General features: G+C 42.1%; 1 protein-coding gene across 1 annotated transcript in view; it reads left to right on the top strand.

Moving 5' to 3' along the window:
• scap (SREBF chaperone) overlaps positions 1-26,774 on the top strand; it is a 170,699-nt gene that overhangs the window by 26,043 nt on the left and 117,882 nt on the right. Inside the window, exon 2 of the mRNA XM_080194528.1 lies at positions 24,830-25,036. Coding sequence (XP_080050654.1) covers positions 24,912-25,036 — 125 coding nt within the window. The 5' untranslated portion in view covers positions 24,830-24,911. The remainder of the gene's footprint in view (positions 1-24,829; positions 25,037-26,774) is intronic.

The raw sequence follows: 26,774 nt of genomic DNA on the forward strand, positions 1-26,774 counted from the left end.
TTACCCCAGTTCAATGCTGGCATCTCCATCGTAACCCACCCCCACAGCTGCAATCACAATTGGGTGATTTTAAACATCAGTGTTGGGCTTTATTTCACTCTGCTATAAAGGAATGTATTTACATAAATGTGACATTATACTTAGTGTTGTTTGACTTGCAGAATAAGCATTATGTGCCAACTACTATGGTATAAGGAAGTTGTTTTTCAGTACACCACGAGGGAATAGCAATGTTATATACATTGACCCTGTAAAACTGTATTAGAATAATATCCTTAGCAACATTATGTTAAACATCTGATCTTTCTGGATTCATAGGTTCTTTCTACATTTTAATTAGAATTTTCAATCAGAAAATTATGCAGTCAAATACTCAATTCAGTATATGTTGCACAATTTTGTAGCTAGTGCAATGAGTAATTTATAGGTTTGTTGTTGGGTGAGAGATGCAGCCTTGAAAAAAGAGTGAGAGTCCTTGAAGAAATAAACTGATGATCAATATTACAGTTGTTTCGAAGTTGTTGCTGTAGTAAGGGATGAAAAACACAAGAACTAGCACGTGGAAGTTTCAGGGATTTGTTTACATTAAAGTTTCAGCTAACTCATTGGCCTCATAGGACTTCAGTCATTTGTTTGCTTTCCAGCAAAGATATCACCCTAAGGGATCTTGAATTCACTGATATTTTGGCAAGTAACCTGAAGATTACATTTTCCCCTGATGTAAAACTGTTTGAACATGCTGACATCTCATTTCAAAGGGTTTTCCAACTTCCATTTCTAAATCCAGAAGTTTTTTTTATGATGGAGAGGCTAGATCAAGAACTTTTTTAAATTTAAAATCAAAACAACAACATAAGGAATAGGAGCAGCCCATTGAGCTTTCTCTGCCAATATGATCACGGCTGACCTTGGACTTCGACTGCAACTCCATTTTTACCCCTACTCGTATCACTTGATTCCCTAAGAGACCAAAAATCTGTCCATTTTAGTCTTCAAGATATTCGATGATGACACATCTATAATCCTCTAGGTTGAGAATTCTAAAGATTCACAAGTCTTTGAAGTAATTCTGTCTCGTCTCAGTCTGAAATGATCAACCCTATATTCTGAGTTTCTACCTCCTGGCTCTATATTCCTCATGATGTGGATATGCCGGCGTTGGACTGGGGTAAACACAGTAAAAAGTCTGACAATACCAGGTTTAAGTCCAACCAATTTATTTGATAGTACACTCACTAGCTTTCAGGGTTAGTCCCTTCGTCAGGTGAATGGAGAGTTCTGGCCTCAGACAGAGCATATAAAGCACAGACAGTTTACAGATTACTGATTAGAATGCGAATCTTTACACCTAACCTGCTGTTCAAGTCTTAAAGTGGCTGACAATGTGAGTGGAAGGAGCACTGATCGCAGGTTAAAGAGATACGTAATGTCTCCAGACAGTACAGGAAGTGAGGTTTTGCAAACCCAGGCAAGTCACGGGGGTTACAGATAGTGCAACGTGAACCCAAGATCCTTGTTGAGACCGTCCTCATGTGCAGAACTTGGCTATCAGTCTCTGCTCAGCGACTCTGCGCTGTTGTGTCGTGAAGGCCGCCTTGGAGAATGCTTACCCGAAGGTCAGAGGCTGAATGCCTGTGACCACTGAAGTGTTCGCCAATAGGAAGGGAACAGTCTTGCCTGGTGATTGTTGAGCGATGTTCATTCATCCATTGTCGTAGCGTCTGCATGGTCTCCCCAGTGTACCATGCTTTGGGACATCCTTTCTTGCAACGTATCAAGTAGACGGCGTTGGTCGAGTTGCAAGAGTATTTACCGTGTACCTGGTGGATGGTATTCTCACGTGTAATGATGTCATCCGTGTCGACGATCTGGCATGTCTTGCAGAGGTTGCTGTGGCAGGGTTGTGTGGTATTGTGGTCACTGTTCTCCTGAAGACTGGGTAGTTTGCTGCAAACAGTGGTCTGTTTGAGGTTGCATGGTTGTCTGAAAGCAAGAAGTGGGGGTGTGGGGATGGCCTGGCGAGATGTTCGTCTTCATCAATGATATGTTGAAGACTCCGGAGAAGATGTCGTAGCTTCTCCGCTCCGGGGAAGTACTGGATGACAAAGGGTACTCTGTCCACCGTGTCCCATGTTTGTCTTCTGAGGAGATCGGTGCGGTTTTTTGCTGTGGCGCATCGGAACTATCGATCTATGAGTCGAGCGCCATATCCTGCTCTTATGAGGGCATCTTTCAGTGTCTGGAGTTGTCTGTCACGATCTTCCTCATCTGAGCAAATCCTGTGTATATGGAGGGCTTGTCCATAGGGGATGGCTTCTTTAACATGTTTAGGGTGGAAGCTGGAGAAGTGGAGCATTGTGAGATTGTCTGTGGGCTTGCGGTACAGTGAGGTGCTGAGGTGACCGTCCTTGATGGAGATGCGTGTGTCCAAGAATGCACTATTCTGGGGAATAGTCCATGGTGAGTCTGATGGTGGGATGGAACTTGTTGATGTCATCATATAGTTGTTTCAGTGATTGCTCTCCATGAGGCCAAAGGAAGAAAATGTCATCGATGTATCTAGTGTATAGCATCGGTTAAAGATTCTGTGCGGTGAAGAAGTCTTGTTCGAACCTGTGCATGAAGTTGTTGGCATATTGAGGTGCGAATTTGGTCCCCATGGCTGTTCCGTGTATCTGGATGAAAAACTGGTTGTTGAAGGTGAAGACATTGTGGTCCAGGATAAAGTGGATGAGTTGTAAAATTGCATCTGGAAACTGGTAGTTGTTGGCATTGAGTACTGAGGCAGTCGCAGCAATGCCATTGTTGTGGGGGATGTTGGTGTAGAGCGCCGAGACATCCATTATGACAAGGAGTGTCCCTGGTTCAACTGCTCCATGTGTGCTGAGCTTCTGTAGGAAGTCCGTAGTGTCGCGACAAAAGCTGGGGGTTCTTTGTACAATGGGTTTCAGGATGCCCTCAACGTGGCCGGACAGGTTCTCGCACAGAGTCCCATTGCCTGATACGATGGGACGGCCGGGTGTGTTTGCCTTGTGTATCTTTGGGAGGCAGTAGAGATCTCCAACGCGGGGAGTACGTGGAATGAGAGCACAGACGGTGCTCTGAAGGTCCGGATCAAAGGTCTTGATCAGATTGTTGAGTTGACAAGTATGTTCTTTGGTCGGATCTGTGGGTAACTGTCTGTAGTGTTCCTCATTGTTTAGTTGTCGGTATACTTCTTTACAGTAATTCATTCTGTTCAGTATGACGATGGCCCCTCCTTTGTCTGCTGGTTTGATGACAATGTTGCTGTTGGTCTTGAGAGCGTGGATGGCGTTGCGTTGTGCTTGGGTGATGTTCGGGGCTGTCTTGTGAGTGCGGCTGATGAATCAGGTGTTAACGCACCTCCTGATGGTTTGGGCATACAAGTCCAGTCGAGGGCAGCGGCCTTCCGGAAGAGTCCAATTGGACTCCTTCCTCTTAGGTTACTGCACTGTGGACCTCTCCGCCGGCTGTTCTGGTTCATCGGCTGTCTCATTGTGTTCGCTGTTAGCCTCTTGGGGTTTGTGGAAAAACTCCTGCAGACTCATTCGCCTGATGAATTCCTCTGTGTCTGCTGCGAGACTGATGGGGTCCATTTTGGTGGTGGGGCAGAAATTGAGCCCTCGGCTGAGAACTTCGATTTCATCTGATTGAAGTGTGTAGTCTGACAAGTTGACAATGGACCTCCCTGCGGTAGTGCTGTTTTCTACTGTGGTGCCGGGGGAGGCTTGGTTGTTGCTGGTGGTGATGCCTCAGCTGGGAAAAATATAGCCTCAGCTATATTCCTCAGCTGGGGAAACAACCTCTTGGTACCTACCTTGTCAAGCCCTTTTTAGTAATTCAGTAAGATCATCTCTCATTCTTCTAAAATTTGGAGAAGATGGACCTAATTTGCTCAGCCTTTTATCAGCCCAATTTTCTTATCCCAAGGATTACTGCAAGTATATCTTCCCTTAAATGTGAAGACCAAAACGTCACTCTCAGATGTGCTTTCGTCCTCTTGCAATAAAGGTCAACATATAAATAGGGAGCAGGGGAAGGCTGTTTGGCCCTTTTGCATCATGACTGATCTGCTATTAACCTCATCTGTGTCCTGCCTATCCCAAGTAACACTCGATTTGCTTTCTTAATTTCATAAGAAATAGGAGCAGGAGTCGGCCATCTAGTCCCTCGAGCCTGCCCCGCCATTCAATAAGATCATGGCTGATCTGAAGTGGATCAGTTCCACTTTCCCGCTTTCTCCCCATAACCCTTAATTCCCTTGTCTATCAAAAATTTATCTGCCCATGACTTAAGTATATTTACGAGGTAGCCTCCACCACTTCAATGGGCAGAGAATTCCACAGATTCACCATCCTTTTGAGTGAAGAAGTTCCTCCTCAACTCTGACCTAAACTGCGCTCCCCACCACCCCCCTTATTTTGAGGCTGTGCTCTCTAGTTCTGCTATCCTTTCTAAGCGTGAAGAATCTCTCTACCTCTACCCTATCTAGCCCCTTCATTATCTTGTAAGTCTCTGTAAGATCCCCCCTCAGCCTTCTAAACTCTAATGAGCACAGACCCATGTTGTACTTGCATGCTAACTTGTTCCTTGAATGAATAAACCCAGGTCTGTGTAAACACAAACATTTACAAGTTCCTTGCCTTTCAGAAAGTATTCTGCTTTTCTATTCTTAGGAACAAAATGAATAACATCTTCATTCCTTACATCATATACCAGCTGCCACCTTGTTTTCCCACTCACTGAATCTGTCTATATCTCTATATACTTTGTGTCCACCTTGCAGCTTGTTTTTATACAGTGTCCTTAACATAATAAAATATCATAAGGCACTTCCTAAGAACATAATGAAACAAAACATTGCACTGAGCCACGTAAGAAGATAATTGACCAGCTGACTAAAAGCTTGGTCAAAGTGGCATGCTTTATGGAGTGTCTTAAATGAAGAAAGTGGGTTGGAGGGGATTCTCGAGCTTAGAGCCTAAAAAAATGAAGGCTTGACCACCGGTGGTGGAGCAATTGAACTCGGGTGCTCAAACTGATGAGTAGTGATGACGTAGATAGTTATGAGGCTGGAGGAGATTAAAGATTGGGAGATATGAGATCCTGAAAGGATTTGAAAGCTAAGATGAAGATTTTATAATCACAACATTGCTTGACCTGGAGGCTGTCGACAAGCAAGCACAAATGAATGAGACTTGCTGCAAGCTAAGACATTACAGCAGGGCTTTGCGTTACTTGAAGTTTACAAAAGAGAGAATGGGGATATTTTAAAGTGCATCACAGTAGTTAAGTCTGGAGGTAAAAAAGGCAAAATTGGCTAATGTTACAAAGGTGGAAATCAGTGGTTTTGGTGGAAACGTGGTTGTTCGCTTATCTCGGCATCATAAACGATGTCAAAGTGCAAAGAGGAGTGGACTATTTAGCTGTTCAAGCCTATTCTGTCATTCAGTGAAATTGTGGCTAAACTGCAACCTAACAATATTCTTCCATAACTTGGCTAACAAAAATCCATCAATCTCAGTTTTAAAGTTAGGAATTGATAGAACACCAATTGCTTTAAGAATTCCAAACTTTTTGATTTGATTTTATTACTGGGATACAGCGAAAGTCTTGTTTCTTGTGCTATGATTCAGGTCAAAAACTCCAATGTACTTACCTTTATCCATCAGTACCTTAAAGCTTATGTGTAGTACTCAAATTAAGGTACTAAATTGGGGGAAGGCTAATTACAACAATATTAGGCAAGAACTGAAGAATGTAGATTGGGGGCAGGTGTTTGAGAGCAAATCAACATCTGGCATGTGGGAGGATTTAAAGTGTAAGTTGATAGGGATTCGGGACTGGCACATTCCTGTAAGGATGAAGGATAAGAATGGCAAGTTTTGAGAACCTTGGATAACAAGAGATATTGTGAGCCTAGTCAAAGAGAAAAGGGAAGCATTTGTCGAAGTTAAGAGGTTGGGAACACACGAAGCAAGTGTGGAATACAAGGAAAGTAGAAAGAAACTTAAGGAAGGAGTAAGAAGAGCTAAAAGGGATAATGAAAAGCATTGGCCAGCAGGATTAAGGAAAATACCAAGGCTTTTTACATATATATAAAGAGCAAGAGGGCAGCCAGGGTGAGGGTTGGCCCACTCAAGACAAGGGAGGGAATCTATGTGTGGAGCGAGAGGAAATGGGCAATGTATTAAATGTGTACTTCGTGTCAGTATTCACCAAGGAGTAGTCTGGGAAAGGATGTGCAGATAGTTCGAGTCATGTTGAGATCAAAAAGGAGGAGGTATTGGGGTTCTTGAGAAACATCAAGGTAGACAAATCTCCAGGGCCTGATGGGATATACCCCAGAATACTGAGAGAGGAAATTGCTAGGGCCTTGAGAAAAATCTTTGTATCCTCACTGGCTACAGAGCGGTCCCAGAGGATTGGAGAATGTTGCTTCTTTGTTTAAGAAGGGTAGCAAAAATAATCCAGGTAATTACAGGCCTGTGAGCCTTACATCAGTGGTAGGGAAATTATTGGAGAAGATTCTTCGAGACAGGATTTATTCCCACATGGAAATAAGTGGACGTATTAGTGAGAGGCAGCATGGTTTTCTGAAGGGGAGGTTGTGTCTCACGAACTTGATCGAGTTTTTTGAGAAAGTGACTAAGGTGATTGATGAGGGAAGGGCAGTGGATGTTGTCTACATGGACTTCAGTAAGACCTTTGACAAGGCTCCTCATTGCAGACTGGTGCAGATGGTGAAGTCGCATGGGATCAGAGATGAGGTAGCAAGGTGGGTACAAAACTGGCTCAGTCAAAGAAGACAGAGAGTAGCTGTGGAAGGTTGCGTTTCTGAATGGAGGGCTGTGACAAGTAGCGTTCCTCAGGGATCAGTGCTGGGACCTTTGCTGTTTGTAATATGTATATAAATGATTTGGAGGAAAGCGTAACTGGATTGATAGTGAGTTTGTGGGCGACACAAAGGTTGGTGGATTTGTGGATAGCAATGAAGACATCAGAAGATACAGCAGGATATAGATTAGTTGGAGACTTGGGTGGAGAGATGGCAGATGGAGTTTAATCCAGACAAATGTGAGATGATGTATTTTGGAAGGTCTAATACAGATAGGAAATATACAGTAAATGGCAGAACCCTTAGGAATATTGATAGGCAAAGGGATCTGGGTGTACAGGTGCACAGATTATGAAAATGGCAATGCAGGTGGGGAACGTAGTCAAGAAGGCATACTGTATACTTGCCTTCATCGGCCAGGGTATTGAGTTTAAAAATTGGCAAGTCATGTTGACGCTTTGTAGAACCTCAGTGAGGCAGCACTTGGGATATAGTGCTCAGTTCTGGTTGCCACACTACCAGAAGAATGTGGAGGCTTTGGAGAGGGTACAGAAAAGATTTACCAGGATGTTGCCTGGTATGGAGGGCATTAGCTATGAGGAGAGGTTGGAGAAATTTGGTTAGTTCTCACTGGAGCATTGGAGGTTGAGGGGGGACCTGACAGAAGTTTTTTCTCAGGGTGGAAGGGTCAGTTACTAGGGGGCATTTGTGCGAGAGGCAAGTTTTAAGAGATGGGAAGGGTGTTCCACAGCCTTTGAATCCTTAGAGAAAAAAATTCTCTTCATTGTGATCTTAAATGGGAGACCCCTTTGTTTTTAAATGGTGTTCCCTAATTACAACCTCATATACAAGGGGAAACATACTTTTAGCATCCACCTTGTCAAGTTCCCTATGTTTGTATAGGATCCTTCTCATTGTTCTAAACTCCACTGGAAACAGCCCCAACTTGTCCAGTCTTTCATAAAGGTTGCATCATTGAATATTTTTATGGCAGAAATAGATACAATTCTTGACGAATAAAGGACTCAGTTAGCGTGGGCAGCAAAGTGGTGTGAGCCCACAATCTGAACAGCCATGATCTTAGCAAGATAGCCCCTTCCCAAGAATGAGTTATGTGAACTGTATCCGAGCTGCTTCTAATGCAGTTGCATCCTCTCTTTAATAAGGAGATCAATGTGGTCTCACAATAACCAGTGCAACTGTACCAAAACTTTGCAATTTTTCTCAATACCCCACACAACTGCCAAAACGTTCCATTTTTTACGTAGTATAAAAATAAAGTGCAGGAAAAGATCAGCAAATATGGCAGCATTGTTGGAGAGAGGAATAGAGGTAACATTTCAAGTCCAATATGAAGACTTCAGTACCCACTTTTTCCTACTTTTATACTTTATTCCCCTTGTCATCAGAGGTATGTAATTTGTCATCTTGTTCACCTGCTGTATCAGGTACTGACTTTTTGTGATTTGATTAACAGGACATCCAGGTCCCCCCTATACAGTTGTGTTCTGCAATCACATTTTAAAAATGTGCCGGTACCTCTTTCCTGCCAAAGTGGATAAATTTACATTTTCCCACATTATCCTGTCACTTGAACAAATTTCATTTCCATGTTGCTACTGCCCATTTTATTCCATGAGCTATAACTTTGTTCACTAATCAGTTATGCAGCACTGTGTCTCACGTTCATGTACATCACAGCAACAGCTTTGCCCTCTGTTACCTCTTCAAAAAATCTTAACCATTTCATATAACATAATCTCTTATGCCAATTTGAGATAGTGTCCAAGCTTCTCCTTAGAATACAGTAACAGTGGCCTGGAGCCAGTGACCGAGAATTTTCCTCTTGGGCCATATCTGTGATGCAAGAGTGGCAAGTTCGGCTTCATATTCATCTGATTGATCTATTGAAGTTTCCTGATTGAACCTGAAGTAAATGTTTTTCAGTTGGCTTCCTGCAAGGTACAGTGATTAACACTGCTGCCTCAATTGCCAGGGACCTGGGTTCGAATACTGTCTTGGGTGCACTTTCTTCCTGTGTCTGCATTGATTTCTTCCAGATACTCTGGTCTCCTCCCACAATCCAAAGGATGTGCTGGTCAGGTGCATTAGCATGCTAAATTCTCCCTCAGTAAACCCAGTCAGGTGTGTGGTGACTCAGGGATTTTCCCAGTAACTTAATTGCACTGTTAATATAAACCTTCTTGTAACACAAACAAATAATTTTTAAGAAGCAAGGTTCCAGTTTTCAGTTTGTATTTTGGAACTAAGCAAAATGACCACTGATGCATGCAGCAGCCTAATAAAGAAGAAGGTTTGGGGGGTTGAAAAGATAAAAATTCAGATTCCAATAAATTAACAGAACTTATTTGAATAGAACTTTTGGTTGGTTCTGTCCACTTTCATCATGCCTTCATGGTGTCAATTTGCACGCTATTAACGTCACTCTGCATCATTCATAACTGGCTGAGGCTATTCACGAAGGCCCCCCTCCTGAACTCTGTCGTTCGCCTGAAGTGTCATGATCCTCTTGTTAAATCCCCATGAGTCAGTTCTCCCTGTCAGAGTGGAGAGCAGACTATGGTCATCTGGGACTGTGGTGGCTTTACCTTTTTACACAGCTGATAGTGGGTCTCCACAGAATCCTCGTTCGTGTCATTTTTACACTGCACTTAATTTTTATTAAAGTTTTCAACACTTTGTGTTTGTCAGCAGAGTAAAGAGTTGCTTGATCTTTAAAGAAGATCCTTTTAAGATCGCAACTGTTTTGAATCTGTAATTTCCTATTTAGCTTGATATTATTATCTTCATAGTAATAATATTATTACCTTGATAGTAATGATATTGTCCACAGGCAGTCTATGGGGAATCAGTCAAACGTGATTTGCTATTGACCATGTTTTCAAAAATTTGGTGCAGATTTTGAACTGCACTTGCTTTCAACCAGTTGCATAATTTCATAATTCTAGGAAGAAGAAGCAAGTATTTTGGTCACTTTGTGTATATGTGGGATGGGAAGAGGTCAGTTTCACGTCAGTCATTCCAACTTGTCAGTGAACATGAATTCTTTCTATAATTACTGAAAAATATGAATAAACTTACCTTTAGTTGTAACGGATGCTTTCCGAACCTGTAATAGGAGAGCCATGGCACTAGAGTGTACTCCAGTAATTTATGACATTGACTTTCATGCTTGATTGCGTTCATTTTAAATTATTTTGTGAATAAACTTATTGTTGCAGCCGTTAGTTTTGTTGACTTATGCAATGTCCAGATTTATTGGTTGTGCAGGTAGCTGTGTTTAATGCAGAGTGCTGCTAAACATTACAACTGTAGGTAGAGATATTCTTGAACAACCTTTTTGATTTTTGTTTGGAGTTTGATTTTATGGGTCTGCCAAAAGCCTGGGAAGTTTTGTCAATGATTTATGGGTTGTTGAAATCTTCCTTGAAGCTGAATCTTGTTCTCTGTTGAAGTTTGTTGTTATTGTGCTCTGATGGAAGAAGCATCTGAAAGAAACCTGCTGAAACTTTGGAGTACTGATTTGCTACATTTTTTTTATTTTGGGGGATGCACAGTACATGTTCGTATTACATCTAAACAAATAATAGTTAAGATGAATGTGACAATGCATAGATTTTGGAATTGGTGCTATTAGTTCAAACAGTTAGTAAATCACTGGGTTGTAGTAAGGACTAGTGTAAAATCAGGAATGGTTGGCCTTGTAGATTGAGCAAAAGCCATACCAAAAATGAAATGTACGTCATCGTTGAAAATCTGTACCGGCAATTTTGGAGAACATAATCACTGTAATTAGTTATGTAATGTTTTTTAAATAGTCCATTTGTTGATTAATCCATTAATCAGTCAGCACAGTGAAACTTCCTTGGGCAGGTGCTTGCATAATGATTAGATGGAGTAAATAATCCTTTGAAAATGTTAACAAAACCAACAAATGTGATTGTGAAACTACATATTTAAAAACATTTGAAATAATTTGACTTTCCCAATGCCTCAATTATGTAGTATGGAATTACGTCTTTAATACCAGGAAAATCTACCTCAGCAAAGGGAGCAGTATAGAAATGACTCACCCTGAGTCCAGTGGCAGGAACAGTAACTGAGTAATACCTTAAATTTAATTCAATGACGCAGCCAAATCACATTTTACAGTGAATATCCCAGACTCTTGGGGAGATGATGGTGTATTGTTAATGTCACCGGAATAGTAATCAAGAGGCCCAGGCTAATGTTCTGGAGACATGCGTTCAAATCCCATCATGAATGCTGGGGAGTTTAAATTCAATTATTAAATCTGGAATATAAAGCTAGTCTCAGTATTGGTAACCATCAAACTATTTTTAATCATCATGAAAACCCACTGGCTCACTAATGTTTGGAGAAGGAAATCTCCTGCCCTTGCCTGATATAGTCTACATGTGTCTTTAATATTATTGACTGAACTGGGAGATGTTAAGAGACTTCAAGGTGATTTTAGGCAAGTGATGAGTGAGTGGGTAGATGTCGGAATAATATTATTTAAATAGTGATAGATTGGGAAATGATACAAAGGGACCTGGGTGTTCTTCTACACCTGTCACTGAAAGCAAGCAATTAAGAAGGCAAATGGTATGTTGGCCTTAATTGCTCGAGGACTTGAGTACAGGAGCTAAGATGTACTTGCTATAAAGGGAATGCTGTGAAGGTTCACCACACTGATTCCTGGGTTGGCAGGATAACTATGTGAGAGATTGGGTAAACAAGGCTGGTTTTAATTGGAGTTTAGAGAATGAGAAGGAATTTGAGAATCCTTACAGTGCAGAAGGGGGTTATTTAGTCCATCGAGCCTGCACTGGCAACAATCCCACCCACTCAATCTCAGTAACTACACACATTTACCTTGCTAATCCCTCTGACCGTAAGAGGCAATTTGGCATGGGCAGTCAATCTAACCTGCACATCTTTGGAGTCACGCACCCCAGACATAGTCTCTTCCACCTTCCTCCATCAGGAAAAAGATTTTAAAAAGGCCTGAGGTCACGTACTGACCAGCTTTTTCTCTGCTGCCATCAGACTTTTGAATGGACCTACCTTTTATATTAAATTGATCTTTCTCTGTATCCTGGCTATGACTAACACTACATTCTGCACCATCTCCTTTCCTTCTCCCTGATGAACTCTATGTACGGTATGCTTTGCTGATGACACCAAGATTGGGGGAACGGCAAATTGTGCGGAGGGTGTGGAGAGTCTGCAGAAGGATCTAGATAGGCTGGGCGAATGGGCCAGGAAATGGCAAATGGAATTTAATGTTGGCAAGTGTGAGGTGGTCCACTTTGGTAGGAAGAATGGTAGGAAGGACTATTAGTTACGTGGCGAAAAACTGCAGCAGGCGACGGTGCAGAGGGACCTCGGGGTCCTTGTGCATGAGTCGCAAAAACCCAGCTTGCAGGTGCAGCAGGTGGTCAGGAAGGCGAATGGGATGCTGGCCTTCATAGCGAGGGGGATTGAATATAAAAGTAGGGAGGTCTTGCTGCAGCTGTATAGGGCATTGGTGAGGCCGCAGCTGGAGTACTGTGTGCAGTTTTGGGCGCCGCACCTGCGCAAAGATATTTTGGCCTTGGAGGGAGTGCAGAGGAGGTTTACTAGGCTGATACCGGAGTTGAGGGGGTTGAGCTATGAGGAGAGGCTGAATAAACTAGGCTTGTACTCGTTAGAGTTTAGAAGAATGAGGGGAGATCTCATTGAGACGTATAAGATGATGAATGGGATGGATAGGATAGAGGTGGAGAGACTCTTCCCGCTCAAAAAAGACAGTAGGACTAGGGGGCACAGCCTCAAGATAAAGGGGGGGCGGTTTAGAACGGAGTTGAGGAGGAACTTCTTCACTCAAAGGGTGGTGAATCCCTGGAATTCTCTGCCCACTGAAGTGGTGGAGGCTGCCTCGCTAAATATTTTTAAGACGCGGGTTGATGGGTTTTTGATAAGAGAGGGGATTAAGGGTTATGGGGAGAGGGTGGGAATGTGGAACTGAGCCACGACAGATCAGCCATGATCTTATTGAATGGCGGGGCAGGCTCGAAGGGCTAGATGGCCTACTCCTGCTCCTATTTTTTATGTTCTTATGTTCATTGTCTGTATAGTGCACAAATACTTTGCACTGTGTACCAATAAGTGTGACACGTCAAAGAGTATGGGAGGAAACCAGCGTAGAAGTGGACAGACAGTCACCTGAAGGCAAGGGATAGGGTGTGTGTAAACGCTGTAGAGAATATCAATATATAGAACGAGTAAGTGTTGAATATCCCAAATTGCATGAAAGTAGAAAAGTCCCCCGGGCCAGGTGGGATATCTCCCAGATTGCTGTGGGAGGCAAGGGGAGAAATAGCTGGACATAAGAACATAACATAAGAACATAAGAAATAGGAGCAGGAGTAGGCCATCTGGCCCTTCGAGCCTGCCCCGCCATTCAATAAGATCATGGCTGATCTGTCGTGGCTCAGTTCCACTTTCCCGCCCTCTCCCCATAACCCTTAATCCCCTCTCTTATCAAAAACCCATCAACCCGCTTCTTAAAAATATTTAGCGAGGCAGCCTCCACCACTTCAACGGGCAGAGAATTCCAGAGATTCACCACCCTTTGAGTGAAGAAGTTCCTCCTCAACTCCGTTCTGAACCGCCCCCCCTTTATCTTGAGGCTGTGCCCCCTAGTCCTACTGTCTTTTTTGAGCGGGAAGAGTCTTTCCACCTCTATCCTATCCATCCCATTCATCATCTTATACGTCTCAATGAGATCTCCCCTCATTCTTCTAAACTCTAACGAGTACAAGCCTAGTTTATTCAGCCTCTCCTCATAGCTCAACCCCCTCAACTCCGGTATCAGCCTAGTAAACCTCCTCTGCACTCCCTCCAAGGCCAAAATATCCTTGCGCAGGTGCGGCGCCCAAAACTGCACACAGTACTCCAGCTGCGGCCTCACCAATGCCCTATACAGCTGCAGCAAGACCTCCCTACTTTTATATTCAATCCCCCTCGCTATGAAGGCCAGCATCCCATTCGCCTTCCTGACCACCTGCTGCACCTGCAGGCTGGGTTTTTGCGACTCATGCACAAGGACCCCGAGGTCCCTCTGCACTGTCGCCTGCTGCAGTTTTTCGCCACGTAAGTAATAGTCCTTCCTACCATTCTTCCTACCAAAGTGGACCACCTCACACTTGCCAACATTAAATTCCATTTGCCATTTCCTGGCCCATTCGCCCAGCCTATCTAGATCCTTCTGCAGACTCTCCACACCCTCCACACAATTTGCCTTTCCCCCAATCTTGGTGTCATCAGCAAATTTCGACACCCTACACTCGGTTCCCTCCTCCAGATCATCTATATAAATGGTAAATAGCTGAGGCCCCAGCACCGACCCCTGGGGCACCCCACTAGTCACCAACCGCCAATCCGCCTCAACAGTTATCCTCACATCCTCTTTGACCACAGGTGCGGTTCCAGAGAACTGGCAGATAGCCAATGTTCACTTGTTAAAGAAAGGAAGCAGGGATGATCCAGGAAATTATAGGCTGGTAAGCCTGACGACAGAGGTTGGCAAGCTTTTGGAGAAGATACTGAGGGACAGAATATATGCACATTTGAAAGCAAATTAACTAGTTAGTGATGGGCAGCATGGTTCTATATGGGGCAGGTCATGTCTCACCAACTTGGTTGAGTTTTTTTTTGAAGATTTGACAAAATTGAGGGAAGGGCTGTGGATGTAGCTTAGGATCTAAGTCCCACATGGCAGACTGGTACAAAACATAGGATTCAGGGTGAGCTGGCTCTATGGTTGCAGAAGTAGCTTGGTTATAAAAGGCAGAGGGTAGTGTTGGAAAGGCATTTTTCAGAGTGGAGATCTGTAGCTGGTGGTGTTCTGCAGGGGTCAATACTGAGACCTTGTTAGTAGTGTATATATAAATGATCTGGAGGAAGATGTGGATGATTGGTAAGTTTATGAATGACGTGAAGATTGGTGGAGTTGCTGACAGTGCCAAAGATTGTCAGAGGATACAAAGAATATAGAGATATTGGAAAAGTGGGCACAGAAATGGCAGATGAAGTTTAACCTGGACAAATGCAAGGTGATGTCTTTAGGAGGATCAAATTTATGTGTGAATTGTACTGTAAATAAGAACATTTAAAAATACAGAGGGATTTAGGTGTGCAGATCTATAATTTGCTAAAAGTGGCAATACAGGTGACCAAGCTAATTAAGAAAGCATATGCATACTTGTCTTCATCAGCCAGGGCATTGAATATAAGAGTTGGGAGATGATGTTGCAGCTACATAAAACCTTGGTTAGGCCTTATTTTTGAAGTATTGCACGCAGTTCTGGTCACCACAATACCAGAAGGACATGGAAGCTTCAGAGAGTGCAAAGAAGGTTGACCAGGTGCTGCCTGGTCTCAAGGGTGTTGGCTATGAGGAGTGATTGAATAAACTAGGATTGTTTTCACTGGAAAGACAGAGGCTGAGGGGAGACCTGATAAAGGTCTACAAAATTGAGAGGCATAGACAGGGTAGTTAGAGGTTTTTTCCGAGGATGGAAGTGTCAGTTATAAGGGGGCACGTGGTCAAGGTGAGAGGGGGAAAGTTTAAGGTAGCTATGCGGGGAAGGTTTTTCATGCAGAGTGGTGTGTGCCTGGAGTGCGTTGCCGGAGGAGGTGGTGGAACTAGATATGTTAGCCAACACCTTAAACGTCTGGACGGGTACATGAATAGGGAGGGGATAGAGGGATATGGACGGAGTAAGGGCGGAAGGTATTTATTTGGTTACTTAGAGCATCGTAATCAGTACAGGCTTTGAGGGCAATAGGGTCGGTTCCTTCACTGTATTTTTCTAAGCAGTGTAGAAGAAGGGTAGAACATGCTTCAGTTGTATAGAACGTTGGTTAGACCGCATTTGGAGTACTGCGTCCAGTTCTGGTCACCTTACTACCGGAAGGACGTGGAGTCTCTGGAAAGGGTGCAGAGGAGGTTTACCAGGATGTTGCCTGGCATGGAGGGGCTGGGTTACGAGGAAAGGTTGGAGAAACTGGGACTATTCTCCTTGGAAAGACGGAGATTGAGGGGGGACATGATAGAGGTATATGAGATACTGAAGGGAATAGACAGAGTCAATAGTGAGAGACTGCTCCCTAGACTGGGTACAAATACGAGAGGACATGATTTAAGGGTGAGGGGGGAGAGGTATAATTTGGATGTGAGAGGAAGGTTCTTTACGCAGAGAGTTATGGGGGTATGGAACGCGCTACCGAGTAGGGTGGTGGAGGCAGGAATGTTGGACTCGTTTAAGGTTCAGTTAGATAGACACACGAGTGAAAAGAGGATGGAGGGTTATGGTAGGGGCTATTAAATGAGGGTTAGAACCTCGGGAGACACCGGAAAAGCAGACTTGTGAGATTAACGTTTTTGTCTTTTTATTCCGCAGGTGGAGGTCCACCTCGTTGTCAAACGAGGGGCGTGCACACGGTGGGTCGTGCGTGGGCTGCTCTTGGAGGTTCCGGGAGTGGCCTAGTACTTCGTGTCGGTGTGTGTGCTTGATCCTGAACCGGTAGACGGGCGCCGCAACAGCTCGGTGACTAGCACTGCTAGCTGTGCAGATACATGGATTTGGGCCTGTGTCTGTGGGAGTTTGTGCATTCTCCCTGTGGTTGCGTGGGTTTCCTCCGGGCGCTCCGGTTTCCTCCCACACCCCCAAAGATGTGCTCTTAGGCTGATTGGTTTTACCAAATTGACACTATTCTCCCCTGAATCTGGCTAAGTTAGGGGTTCCATTTGTAGACACGCAGGGTAGAATAGGTGTAGGGTGATGCGGTGGCGCGGGCTCGTTGGGCCGAAGGGCCTGTTTCCCGTGCTGGGTTGTTCTTTGTTTGTTCTTTGTTTGTTCTTTGTATACATTTGTCTCAGTAACATACTTGAGGTTTTTTCAAGACAAGATCCAAAGGCAATAAGTTATTCATATTCATTTAATATAGCTGTTATGAAATAAAGATTGTGAGGAAGGGAACTAATGATTGCAGCTTATTTGGGGAAGGGGCAATCCGGTTAGGAGTCAAGGAGTTTACATGGAAGAGTGTGCTTTATACTTGACTCCATAAGCTCATTCAATCTGTGAAGAACCTGAAAAGGCTTACTCCATTTATGACCCAAACCAGGTATTTCCATGTCTTTGTGCTGCAAGTTTGATAAAGTAATTGAAAAGAGTAAAATTATTTTAAAACGTTAGATTTTTAAAATTACAATATCTTTGCTCTTTCTCATTTCTATTGAATTTTCCTCTCTAACCCACTGTACAATCCTGGCCTTGAGCACAGTTGAGTGGCTCATTCTGTAGTGGAATGAGCAGTTTGCACAAGTCATTGAAAAGTTGAATAGTTGAAAACAAAATAGTATGAGCATAGCCACTTCTAACTGTGATATTTACACTTTCTGTTCCTGCAGCAGTCAGTTGAATCCACTTGTCACCTCCCTATCAAGACTTGCATTTAATCAGAAACTTAATCAATTAACAGTTACTGCTGTGCGCAGGTCTTCAGTTGTTCCAGTATGGCGAAAAGAGCGTCAGAAGCCTTTTAAAAAGGACGTTGAGGATTTTTTTAGCAGGCTGAAAATGGGGCTAATTGTGTTTATGGATAATTCAGTTAAAGCTTTTTCAAATGAATTCATACTTGTTGAGAGGTAATCAGGGATGGAAGGATTTTGATTAAGATATAAGCAGGAATAATAAAAGTGGAAACTGTATTGTAGAGGGTTTGTAACCTCGAGGATAGTTTTAAAATAGCTGGCAAGTTTTGATGTGGAATGTACTGCCTAGAAGGTTGGCGGAAGCAGATTAACTAGGAATTTGGTATATTTAAAAGACAAGCATCAACAACCTATGAAAGGACTGGAAATGAGACTAATTAAATATTTCTTGAAGAAGTGGCACAAGCGCAATGGACTGAATAGCTTTTTTTCTGTCTGAATTCACCGTGACTCACGTTTATTATTTTCCAAGTTTTATTGTAACCATTCCTCCTCTTCTGTGCAAAGTGTTATTTGCTTTCCGACTTACAGACTTATTCAGCATAATCCCTGTTGCATTTGTAGAGAATATGTCACACCCACCTGTGTGATGATCTTTCCATAAGGAGGGTCAATTAATTATCGAGAGCATTGATCTAATCTGTTCTATTTATACTGCATCTTAAGATGGAAGTTTTTAGACAGCTTTCTTGTCAGTGTGTGTTTAGAGAAGGCAATTCCAAAGTTGTTGCACCATTTTTGTAGTAAACAGAATAGTTAGCATGCTAGTTTGGGCTGGTTTGTACTGTTGTGATATGTAATCGTTAAATAGTTGTGCAGTCATTTTTCTTTTTAGAAAATTTGAGGTAATTATGACAATTGTAGCACTAATCTGAGATTAATATTTGCCTGCTACTTACATTGCTGACCAAAATCTGTGACTTTGTGGTCATTGTGCCTCTTGGGAGTTTCTTTGGATTTTTTCTATGTTAAAGGCATTATAAAAGTTTTTTTTTTAATTAAACTGTTAGAGTTTCTGCTTCAGTAGCCACTTATAGTAAATGATTATCTGAAAATCATTATCAATATGAAGAAATTGTCAAACTCTTTTATTCTAGTGATAACCCTGAGTTTGAGCTGATTTGCTATGTATTTTCACTTCTTTAACTCCTCAAAAGCTTTCACCATTTTGACCATCTCCTAGATTTCCATCTTTCTTCATTCCAGTGAAGAAAAAGATTTAAAATATACATCAAAACTGTAACCTTCATTCCTGGTATCTTTCTGGTGAATCTTAGATTGGATTATAGAATAATACAATTTTACAGCAACTAAGGAATTAATTTTATCCTTAATGTCTTGGCTGGCTATCTGAAAATTGTGTGGTTTCATCCCTTTTGTTTTTCCCCTTCATTTTTATTTAACACAATATAGGAGCAGGAAACAATCATGTGGTTTGTTGAGCTTGCTCTGCCTTGCAGTTAGGATCGTGGAGGATCCTGAGCTTGAACACCACTTTCCTGTCAGCCTCTCGGATGGCATTTTTTTAATTCATTCATGGGGCTGTGGGTGTTGCTGGCTAGGTCAGCACTTGTTGTCCATCCCTAATTGCCTTTGAGAAGGTGGTGGTGTGTTGCAGTCCATGTAGTGTGAGCCTACCCACAGTATTGGAATCAATTTCATGATTTTGACCAAGCAATTATGAAGAAACAGCAATATATTTCCAAGTAAGGATGGTAAGTGGCTTGGAGGGGAACTTGTCGGTGATGGTTTGGAAGGAACTGTCTAAGGAGACTTTGAGTTCCTACAGTGCATCTTGTAGATGGTGCACACTGCTGCCACTGTGTACTGTTGGTGGAGGGAGTGAGTGGCACCTAATGAACAAACAATCAAATGGCCTGATTTGTTAAGGATGGTGCGAAGCATTTGGAGTTATATTCATCCACAAAAGTTCGGACTATCCCATCACACTGCTGACTTGTGCCTTGTAGATAGTGGGAAATCTTTGGGAATTAGGAGGTGAGTTGCTGGCGGCAGGATTCCTAGCCTTTGACCTGCTCTTGTAGCCACAGTATTTATGTGCCTATTCCAGTTCAGTTTTTGGTTAATGGTATCTCCCAAGATGCTGATAATTGGGTATTCAGCAATAATGATGACAATTAATGTCAACAGGTGATGATTGATTAGGTTTTTTCTTGTTGGAGATCGTCATTGCCTGACACTTGCGTGGCAAGGATGTTACTTGCCAGCCCAAGCTTGGATATTGTCCAGGTCTTTCTGAATTTGGACATGGACTGCATTAGTATCTGAGGAGTCACAAATGGTGCTGAAGACTGTGCAGTCATCAGTGAGCATCTCCACTGCTAATCATACAATGCATGGAAGATCATTGATGCAGCTGAAGATGGTTGCCCCTAGGATACTACCCTAAGGAACTCGAACAGTGATTATTGGAACTGAGATGATTGACCTCCAACAGCCACAACCACCTTCGTCTATACTTGGTATGACTCCAACCAGCAGAGGGGTTTTCCTCCGATTCCTATTGTCTCCAGTTTTTCTAGGGCTCCTTGATGCCATACTCTTGTCCAATGCAACTTGATGTCAAAGGCAGTCGCTCTCTCTTCACGTCTGGTGTTCAGCCCTTTTCTCTATTTTGGTACCAATGTTGTAATGAGGTAAGGAACTCATTGTCTCTGGCGGAAACCAAACTGGGTGGATTCCTTCCGACCAAAAGAGTCTCCACCCCATTAAATGTCATCAAATGATGGAGTATCCCACAACCCTGTAAGGTAGTGAATTTCAAAGATTCGAAAGCCTTTGCGTGAAGAAATTCCTCATCAGCCCAAAATGATTTGGCCCATTTACAGGAGACTGTGCCCCCCTTGTTCCAGATTCAATAGCTAGGGGGAACAACAATCTCAACATCTACCTTGCCAAACTCTTTCAAAGTCTTGTTTCAAGAGAATACTAATCAACTTTATTTTTTAAAGGTCACTATGCATTTTGTTTTGACCGTTGACTCTCGTAGGGCACCCCATATCCTCACAATCTTCGTTTTATAAAAAAACCCCTCTTTCTTCATTGATGTTTGATCATCAGTTTACGTCCCCTTGTTACACACTCAGTTTAGAAATTCTGGTATCTTGGGAGTATCTGCTCCGCACGCCTACTTAGAATGATGAAATAGCCTATTGTCTGGCAAAAGCAATTTTGGCATTCAACAGATTCACTCATTGGCTTTGGAGAGAGCATAGTGTTTGTCCCTGAACAAAGGTCAATGTCTGCCAGGCAACGGTTCTTGTCTCACTTCCCTCCCGCTGTAAGACATGAGCAACTACTTGGTATTGCAGAAAGCGACTAAATGTGTCTCATTTTAATGCTTAAGATCAACCTGCAACAAAAAAGGTTGCAGGACCAAATACCTAACGCCAAAGCCTTTGCAAAGTGCTGCATATCTGGTGCTGATTGTATGTATATTAGTGCTCTGCTTCACTGAGTCAGACATGTGGTTTGCATGGCGGATTCACTCACATGCAAGACCATCTTCTACAGCATCTGAGCATAAGAAGCTGCACTATAGAATGTCTTAAATTTAAATACAAATACATCCCTGAAAGCTAATCTTGGGGATTGTAAGTTTTACCTCACTATATGGGGTTTAAAAAAATGATTTATTATTGTCACATATATTGGTATAGTGAAAGGTATTGTTTATTGTGCACTACACAGACGAAGCAATACCATATATCGAGAAGGAAAGTAGAGGGTGCAGTATGTAGTGTTAGTCATAGCTACAGGGTTGAGAAAGATCAACTTAATATGAGAGAGGTCCATTCAAAAGTCTGGTGACAGCAGACGAGAAGCTGTTCTTGAGTTGGTTGGTACGAGACCAGCAAAGAGAGATTATTTTTATTTAATTGATCAAAATTCTCCTTTAACGAAGGCATGCGCACATCCTTCAAAATAAGTAATGTTTCACAAGAGATTAGTATTTTTAGTAACTGTGAAGCTACTTGCCCTAAATGCACTTGTAAAAACTGCTGGCTTTGAATATTCTGTTGAAGTTAAGATCTGGTAAATGAAAGTTAAATCTCAGAGAAGTGGTTATTTTCTTGATGTTTCAAAATATTCAATATTTTTGAAGCTTGGGCAGAAAATTTGAGGGAGGGAACTGCTGAGTTTTGAGCTTGGGCATCTGAAAACAAATCCTCCAGTAGTGGAACAGTTAAAATTGACGTGCATGAAACCAGAATGGGAGGAACACAGCAAATCCCTGCCCAAATTCTGAACATGATGTGGAGATGCCGGTGTTGGACTGGGGTAAGCACAGTAAGAAGTCTCTCAACACCAGGTTAAAGTCCAACAGGTTTATTTGGTAGTAAACACCACTAGCTTTCGGAGCACTGCTCCTTCATCAGGTGAGTGGGGAGTTCTGATCACAAACAGGGCACATAAAGGCGCGCACAGTTTACAGAATACTGACTAGAATGCGAGTCTTTACAGCTAATCAGCTAGTCAAGTCTTAAAGGTGCAGACAAATTCTGAACATATATCTTTTTCTCCTGTCTCATCTATGGCCTCCATGATAATATTGTCCACGATACCCAGGTCCTACCCTACTTCCACCAAACTGCTAACCACCAACTTTCCTCCTCCGGCCACATGTCAGCTGACATTGTTAACAGTTCTCTCTCTTCTGGTACTGTCCCGTCCCCTTCAAATCTGCAGTGCTGACCCCTCTCAAAAAAAATCACTTGAAACCCCACTGTCTTTGCAAACTGCCAAACACTTTATCCTCTGCAAAGTCTTTTTTGCTTGAAATACTTTCATGTTAACTTTGTTTCATGTATGTGGACAAAAAAATCCTCTTTTCCATCCTGCAGCATTCTGCAGGCTCGTTGAATTTAATATCTATTTTTCCTGCCAAAGTGGACAGCTCACATTTTTCTCACATTATGGTCCATTTGCCAAACTACTCACTCGATCTATGCATATAGAAACAAAAAAAACCCTTTACATCCTTCTAACAGTTTGCTTTCCTGTGTATCTTTGCATGTTCAGCAAATTCAATTCCTTCATCCAAGTCAGTGATATATGTTGTAAATAGTTGAGATCCTGACAGTGATCCCTGTGGCACCCTCTAGTTGCAGTTTGCCAATCTGAAATCTCTGAAGCAGCGAGTGATTAGATTTGGCACACACTGCTGAAAGAATGGAGATATGGATTCAGTAGTAATCTTCAAAATAAAATTGGATACTTGAAGAAGTAAAGAATTGTAGGGGCTTGAAAATGCTTGACTTTTGAGCTTAAGTCTATGATTCTGAATGAAACTAATGTTGTCTCGATCTCTTGATAAGAGTTCTTTGAAATATTACGCCATCTCTTTGATATGCTTGCTGATCTGTTGTGCATTTTTATTCTTTAATCATTATAAAGTTAAGTTTGTCTTTCCTTAGTGCTGGCCCTATATGAAAAATAATCCATTAATTGTTCTGAGCCATCCTTTAGTGCATAGGATTTCACGGCACCAGAGAACTGTGGTCATTTGCTGGCAAGTGAAATGTCTGTGCAATCAACAACATCTCAGATCAATTTGTTTTTACTGTTGATTTTCAGAAGAATTTTGTTCAATGGTGCCAATCTTGCCTGTGTGTCAGAAGCTTGTGGGTTCAAGCCCTATCCTAGAATCTTGAGTACATAATCTAGGTTGACATTTTGGAAGGGGGAGTGTTACTCAGTTGAAAGGGCTGTAACTTCTGAGATTTGGATTTGTGGGTGGGGCGTCCTGAAAGATGTGCTGGGGAATCCTTCTTGGGCTTTTTACAGGCAAGGGTTTGCATCACAATAGCCCAAAAGTGCTAACTTCCTCTGAGCAATTGTGCTCCACTGGGAACCATCCCAAAATGTGATTTTAAATTGCTAACTCTATATGACTCTATAGGGTTACACTAATACTAAAAAAAAGTTAGAATTAAAACCTTAAGTCTTTTCATCATTCCTATCCCCAAAAGACAACCGTCTTCCAACTCTCCTGACCACCAAAAATCACTTCCCTTCTCCCTAGCCTATCAATTTCATTGGACCCTTTAAACTTAACTACTTTACAGCAGCTACAGTTGCAAGAAAGGAAGGGGTAAAAGCAAATTATTGCAGATGCTGGAATCTAAAACCAATAGAAAACGCTGGAAAATCTCAGTAGGTCTGGCAGCATTTGTGAGGAGAGAAAAGAACTGAGTCCAGATGACCCTTTGTCAAAACAGAAAGGAGAGGGTATTGCCTCCTTAAATCTGCCATAGCTACACTGTGGTGGGGTCCACTAGGAGTCTTTCAGTGCAATCTCAAGCAGTTCTAGCCTCATTTTCAAGAGCTGCTAAGTACTCAGTGAAGTCTTCTAATCCTAATGGATCATCTCTTTCTGATGCAAGTCAGAAATTATGGCCCTGAGTTTTGGATGAGAACTTAAACTGAGGCTCTACTTGCCATCTTATAGGACACAAATGATCATGTACTCTATTCAAAGCTGAGCAAGGGGGTTTCTGTGGCATAAAGGCAAAATATTGCAGATTCTGGAATCTGAAACAGAAAATGCTGGAAAATCTCAGCAGGTCTAACAACATCTGTGGAGAGAGAATAGTGCCAATGTTTTGAGCCCTGACAAAGAGTCATCCAGATTTCAGTGTTGGCTCCATTCGCTCTCCACAGATGCTGTCGGACCTGCTGAGATTTTCCAACATTTCTTGTTTTTGTTTGTTTTCCTATTAGCCTGGCCAGTAAGTAACCTTCAACCACTATCACTAAACAGATTAATTTATCATTAATCTCATCCCTGTTTGGCTGCCACATTTCCTTCCATTATTGAAACTTGACTTTTTCCAAACTACTCCATTTGACAGTGAAGACATTTGAGGTACAAAAGAAAATTACTTTCTTTACTCCTTCTCATCATGTATTGTTGCTTTCTTCTCTCATTTTCATTTTTTTCTAGCTTGCTTATGTGTTTACAAGTGCATTGTTTATTTTGCCATTGTTGCCGTCAAACTGGGTGACACCATAAACAAAGACATTGAAGTTATTATACATCGAATCTCCTTTATTGTACTGTACCAGCTTACCACAAAATTAGACCAGCCATCAAACTTCATTATGCACCAAGTATTTAACGTCTGACTGCTCCGTTATATGTTCTATATAATCAAGCATTCAAAAGGTATCAAAACTTTGCAAAATTCAAACTCTCAACTAATACCTGTGGTGAGGCGAGCAATAACTTCAATGTCATGTTTAACAAATGAAGCCCAGTGAAAGATGAATAAATATGTATCACAAGTTTTAGAATTAACTTAAAAATAATCAAGACTTTTAAAATATATCTGTTTCATTCAGAATTAATGCAAATATCTGATTTTTTTATCTTGCAGATCTACTGATGCTACCAAGGCCATCTGGTACATTGTGACTAAATCTCGTTACGTAATGACAGCCATGTGACAAAAGGTGACGATGATGACCCTCACTGAAAGGCTACGTGAAAAGATATCACAGGCTTTCTATAACCACGGGCTCTTGTGTGCATCTTACCCCATTCCCATCATTTTTTTTACGGCTGTGTGCATCTTAACATGCTGGTAAGTAGCAAATTGTATTGGTATGAACTTTGACTGACCAAAAACCTAACCTTATTTGGTAACTTGACAGTCACGTTAAAAGTTCCTAAACTTTGCAGATGGGGAGGACAGATAGATGCCAGGCAAAGATTTGAAGGTGGTTAGAAAGGTAACTGAAGATATGGCCAAAGAAAGGGCCTTTAGGAGTTTTTGAAGCAAAGTAGGGTGGAAATGCCTCAAGTGACAGAATGTCAGTCTAACGCATGAAACCTGTTGGTTTTTGATGGTGGAGAGATATGAACTCAGAGCACATCAGAGCCAGATGTGCAGGTGTGAACTACTGGGTTGTCAGGTTTTGATGTTTCAGATGGTCAAAAGTGGCAAGGAGCGTTTAGGAGTTTGCAACAAATGACATATGTTTTAACATAAATGTGATGATGGACTCAAAACCAATGGAAGTTGATAACAACAAGGGGGATAGCCATTGCACCTTGAGCTTATTGTGTAAAGAATGATGCTTCAGACATGTTAAAATTTGTGCCAAGTGGAGCCACCAAATCTTTTCGGAGAGCATTTGAGAAGGCAAGCTTAAAGGTTACTAAACTATTTTCTGTTGATAATCTTCAGATGTCTAATTAGAAATTAGTTAATGCCTGCTGCTACCAAAGGCTTGGTGGAACTAATACCTTCCTTCTGATCAAACCATGCCACAACGTGTCCTAAAGACTTTCAAGATCAGGACACTGGCACCAGCTGGATTTGACCATCACTAGATATGACACTGATGAACAGCATTCTGAACACATGTAGTTACTACTACGCTGAATGTGATACAGATCACTCATTTCATAATGTATACTGGGGTGAGGATTAAAAATACCGACATCATTGTTAATGTCAGCCAGACTGCCTACCCTGGTAAAAGCCAACTGTCGAGTGACTAAATTGAACAGATGCCTTTTGGGATTCCTGCAAAGCATACAGAAACAAAGTGGAATATACTTTGAGACACTACCTACAATACCGTCTTCGACATTTGGAAGGCAAGTGCAGAAAAATGGTTCAAGGCTAACGTCACTAATGGAACCTGTCATTCAAGGTACGTGGTCTGCCCATATTAATTACAAGAGATTTTCAAGCAAGAAAACTCTGAATACATTGAAAACCATTCAAAGTAAAGCCTAACGAACTGCTAGGCAGTGTGCCAATAATGACTGGTTAGCCTTTCAACACAGGAAATGTTTCAGACATGTTCGAAGGGATCAAAAAAATGATGGGTTCATCATCAAAGAAAATGGCTGTAATGGTAGATCTTCAATTGCCATGATCTTTTCAGTCTGGCAGCTGGAACCAAGGAAATCACTATATCTCACCTTCATTGAACTCATCAAGGTAAATGACCATGCGAGCAAAGGCAGTCTATTTAAGCTGCTGGAGGAAATTGGCTGCCTGCCGAAGCTGCTCAATGTGATCACCTTTCTCTGAGACAACATAATGGGTATGACATTGTAACGTTGGTGCCTTTTGAAATCCCCAGTGGGGTCAAACAAGATTGTTTTCTCGCACTCTTAAGAACTTAGAGCATGTGGAAGGCACTTGGCTCCTTGAACGTGCCCCACGATTTAACTCAATCATGCCAGATCTTGTCCTTCAATGTTATCTTCCTGCATTACCCCATATCCCTTAATGCCATTGGTATCTAGACACCTACTTGATTTCTGTCTTGAACATGCTCAATGATTTAAGTCCTTTGGAAAAT

This window comes from Carcharhinus amblyrhynchos, chromosome 8, assembly GCF_965287045.1.
Source record: "Carcharhinus amblyrhynchos chromosome 8, sCarAmb.v2.hapA, whole genome shotgun sequence".
NCBI lineage: Eukaryota > Metazoa > Chordata > Chondrichthyes > Carcharhiniformes > Carcharhinidae > Carcharhinus > Carcharhinus amblyrhynchos.